The following is a 4,568-nucleotide window of genomic DNA, read 5'->3' as shown; positions in this document are numbered from 1 at the left end:
GCTGATCCTCACAAGGGTCCTGTGTATCATCACAGAGCAAAATAGGATGCTCAAGTTACCTTGACAGACTTGCAAATGAACACTGCTGGAGTGTGGTCCTCAGTATGTGTGTGCGTGTGTGTGTGTTATGTTACTATTTTCTCCAGCTTTTTAGGATGTTTTTCCATTGGAGGTTACATCATGTTATCTGTACAAACGGATGAAAAAAGAAAATCAGGAACGACTGTTGATAATGTCAGGAAAAAAAATGACTTAACACCTTTTTCGAGAGTCATAAATATAGAGGAAATGATTTTTTTGGGGGTAATGATTGTTTCATTTTATTGTTAATTGTCGTACAAAATGAGCACAAATGTCATAGCAAAACCAGTAACGCATTCACGCACAGACTCCACATGACTCCACATTCTATAATTTGGCATAGTTCATCCGACGATAAGAGAGAGAAATATTCTCAACATGGGCTGTCAGTACGACGCAATATGGCAGAGATACGCTGTTACAATTGGGCAAGATATCAAAACTCCACTGGAGTAAACGAGTCAACAAAACCATCGTCACGCCAAACCGAAGAACAAAAGGTTGAATGGTGAATCACAGTCAAAGCGAAGGTTTTCGAGACGAGTGAGAGGCTGCGGCGTTGACAACGTCTCCATCAATATGAGGAGACCTTGAGGCAGGAGCAGGCCAGGAAATGTACTTCCGACTCATCGAGGAGTGGGGCCCCAAGTCTTCTACCAGGGCCTCCACACTGCGCCGCCGTTGCTCTCCCGCAACCTGGTGCCTCTGCTGGGCGAGGAGAGCGGAGAGGAGCCGGGGTCCCGTCGGTGTATCTCGGCCCGCAGCGAGGCCCCCGTGCTGCTGGGGCCTGCCGAGAGGAAGTGCAGCGAGTCCCTCCAGCAGTGAGAGTAGCCCCGGGTGAAATCGGCGCTGCTCGCACCGGCGGCGGGCTGCAGCTGCTGCCTCAGGAAGCTGACGGTCATCTCCAGGATGTCGGCCTTCTCCAGTTTGGAGTTGGGCTCTTGCTTGTGGAACTCCTTCTCCAGGATGAGCTTGAGCTGCTCGATGCAGCTGTTGATGCGATCCCGTCGCATTTTCTCCACCACGGGCTTTCGCAACTAAAAAGGGGAAGAGAGGAGACGGTGAGGGTCAGCGATGGTCGACCTCAGAGGGCCATCATGACTCAAGCCCCCTCTTAGCATTTATGAAGCATTCGCCGTAGCCTGATTTCACGTTCTGTCTAACAACAATCAAATGCAGTGGAAATGGTGCTGATGTAATCCTATGATGAGCGTAATTTACATTTCGAAAGTTAGGAAAACCATAGATGACACCGAGACTCCTGTACAGTACAATGACATCATCGCAGAATTACACATAAACAGTATTTAAAAAAAAAAAAACTTTGGTAACAAGAAACGGCTGCACTATCACAAGATTTGTCACGGTTGAGCCGGACACCTGCGCTCCATCCTGACATACAGTACGTCTGCTGTTCAATGACACGTTTGAGAAAAAAACTCTGCTCCAAGACTTACTTTGATGTCCCTCTCGGAAATCCCTGCATGTTGCATGAAGGAGAAGTTGGAGGAGCAAGGTGCCATGTCTCCGCAGGTGTAGAGGAGAAGCTTCTTCGGTGACAGTGTTGTTCGCTCTGGTGTCTGTGCAGGGGTTGCTCCTCTTTTTATAGGTTGACATTAGCATAACAAAGGCATGTGGCTCAGGCCGGGCTGGGGTTCCCACACTCTGACCAGTGGGTCTCTCAGCACAACAATAGGAGAGGCATCAATAACCCAGAGGTCATGTATCTGTGCCGGGCGTGTTTCTCAAGATAAGCAACGAGTGATAAAGCAGGGCACAGTCACACATCGCCGCACATTTTGGACGAAAAGACAATATCGGAGAGCTCAAAATGAGAGGAAGTGACTTGGGGCTGCGGCTTCAAAGAGGGCTAAGGCCAAATGCTACTACTGCACTAAAACAATATAAAGTGCAAGTGTGGCATACAAACACGTAAAATGTTCCTGGGGAACGGGTGGCACACTCGCTTTATTTTAGGATAGAAAGAAAGAATTAAAATGTTTATCTATTCTCCACACTGCTTCTCTGAACCGGTTGCTAGGCAATCGCAGGGCACACATAGATGACACATTCATGTTCACAATCACACCTAGGGACAATTTCGAGTGATCAATTACCCTGCCGTGCATGTTTTTGGAATGTGGAAGGAAAGCGGAATACCCAGAGAAAACCCACGCAGGCACAGGGAGAACATGCAAACTCCACACAGGAGCCCAGAATCGAACCCATAACCTCTGCACTGTGAGCCAAACGTGCTATCATCGTCATCATCATAATCATCATCATCATGATTATTATTGTTATTAATTATTAGGTGAGGTCAGACACCCTGCACTGGTCACCAGCCAGCCAGTCACAAGTGTGATGGTTTATTTTTAATCCATTATTTTGAGTAAATTAACAAATTATCGAATAAAATAGATTTAAAATGTTTCAGGACATGTAAAACTCCATCCATCCATTGTCCAATTCGCTTTATCCTCACAAGGGTCGTGGGGGGTGTCTTCGGGGATAGGCGGGGGGCACCCTGAACCGGTTGCCACCCAATCGCAGGGCACACTGAGACAACCAACCATTTGCGCTCACACTCACACCTCAGGACAATTTTGAGTGTTCAATCACCCTGCCATGCATGTTTTTGGAATGTGTGAGGAAATCAGAGTACCCGGAGAAAACCCACGCAGGCACGGGGAGAACATGCAAATTCCACACAGGAAGGCCAAAGCTGGAATTGAACCCGGTACCACTTGTAAAATGAATATTTTCATTTTATTTGACATATAATGAAGAGATAAAAATATACTTTATAAAATGTAATAAATACAGTTGAATTATTTTTAGGGAAAGAAAACAGCAGAATTGGTGCAACAAATATGACTCCTGACAATTAAATGCTCAGTGGGCCGGATTAAAGACCGGAGCGAGCAGTATGTGACCTGTCGGCCATACTTTGCCCACCCCTGGTTTAGATGAGTGTACCTAATGAATGGACACTTCCTGTTGTTGCTTTTGAGTTTCTTGAATATTAGGTGTTTGGATTTTATGTTGCATGATGATAATATTTGCAGCATCAAAACACGAGTGGCACACTTTGGCTGCAAGCCATGCAGAAACATTGTTCGTGTCAGATTAGTGTCAATTTAATGGCATTGGTAGGGAGTGAGTAGTGTAGTACTGGAGTAATCCCCCCCCCCCCCCCCCCCCCCAGATGTGAGCGTCTGATGTGAGGAGGACTGTGCGCCCACTTTCCCACCAATTCCCAACATCAGGGTCAATGCAGTATGAAAGCCCTATGCCACTCCTCCCTGCTCCACTGGGAATGTTAATTGATCTTTTGTGGCTGCAGGGAAGAAGCACACGCGCACACACACATGCGCACACACACACAGACATACACACACAGGCATGCACACGCACACAAACCTCTGCACTATCTGGATCGAGTCAATTGTCTTCACTGTGATGACCCTAAAATTATCTGTCTATCGACCATCATCCATCCTACTCTCAGTCCAGCCGCCAATCTATCTTTTCTATCATAAATCCATCTATCTCTATCTTGAGACGGCTCTTCGAGCAGCAGAAGCTCAAGAAAGCCGCGGGCCCCGATAAAGTGTCCCCCCTCCTGCCTGAAAGTCTGCGCTGACCAACTGGCAATCTTCACACAGATCTTCAACAGATCCCTGGAGCTGTGTGAGGTCCCATCCTGCTTCGAACAGTCCACCATTATCCCAGTCCCCTAGAAACTAGCAACATCGGAATTGAACGACTATAGGGCTGTCGCTCTGACGTCTGTGGTCATGAAGTCCTTCGAACGGTTTGTCCTGAACCACCGAAAGAACATCACCGGACACCTGCTGGACCATCTGCAGTTTGCTACCGAGGAAGCAGGTTTGTGGAGGGCGCAGGCAACATCGGTCTGCACAACATCCTGGAGCACCTCGACGGCACAGGGACCTACTCAAGGATCCTGTTTGTGGACATCACAGTGACTCAGATCTATAGTGGATCGTTGGGTTTTTGCACACCCCTGTGGAACAGTATTACCGCAATGCTCTCTAAATACTTGAACAATTGTCGTTGATCAATATTCCACAGCACCAGACACTTTAAAGCGCTCAAGGACGTTCTCTGTAATTGCATGCCTAAATTTGTACTACGATTACTGCTACTGGTCATGGTGGAATGATTATCTGCACCAACTGCACAAATGCCGTATTGTGTTGTATTGCGCCACTGATCACTTTATCCCTCCTCAATGATTTCGTACATTGTCGCACAGCTGTCATTGGGTGGAACTACTGCACAATAGTACCCTTACATTACAGAAAGTCTTTCGATACTTATATGTCATGTCTTTGCTTATCGCAGTTGGTAGTTATTGCAATACTAAGGTAGCCTGTACTACCGGAGACAAATTCCATATGTGTTCTGCATACTTGGCCAATAAAGATGATTCGGATTCTGATCTATCTATCTATCTAGCT

At 46.8% G+C, this 4,568-nt stretch overlaps 1 protein-coding gene across 1 annotated transcript; it reads right to left on the bottom strand.

Moving 5' to 3' along the window:
- Positions 1-314: 314 nt before the first annotated feature.
- her12 (hairy-related 12) lies at positions 315-3,237 on the bottom strand. Its single transcript, XM_086130270.1, has 2 exons — positions 1,539-3,237; positions 315-1,118 (listed from the first exon to the last, which is right to left on the bottom strand). Exons 1-2 carry the CDS (start codon positions 1,602-1,604, stop codon positions 735-737), a joined length of 450 nt encoding a protein of 149 aa, XP_085986396.1. The 5' UTR covers positions 1,605-3,237; the 3' UTR covers positions 315-734.
- Positions 3,238-4,568: the final 1,331 nt, after the last annotated feature.

The sequence above is a fragment of the Hippocampus guttulatus genome, chromosome 1 (assembly GCF_054856545.1).
Source record: "Hippocampus guttulatus isolate MCC_2025c chromosome 1, RoL_Hgut_1.0, whole genome shotgun sequence".
Classification (NCBI taxonomy): Eukaryota; Metazoa; Chordata; class Actinopteri; order Syngnathiformes; family Syngnathidae; genus Hippocampus; species Hippocampus guttulatus.
The sequence above is the reverse complement of the archived record's forward strand: the minus strand, read 5'-3'. Positions and strand labels throughout refer to the sequence as shown.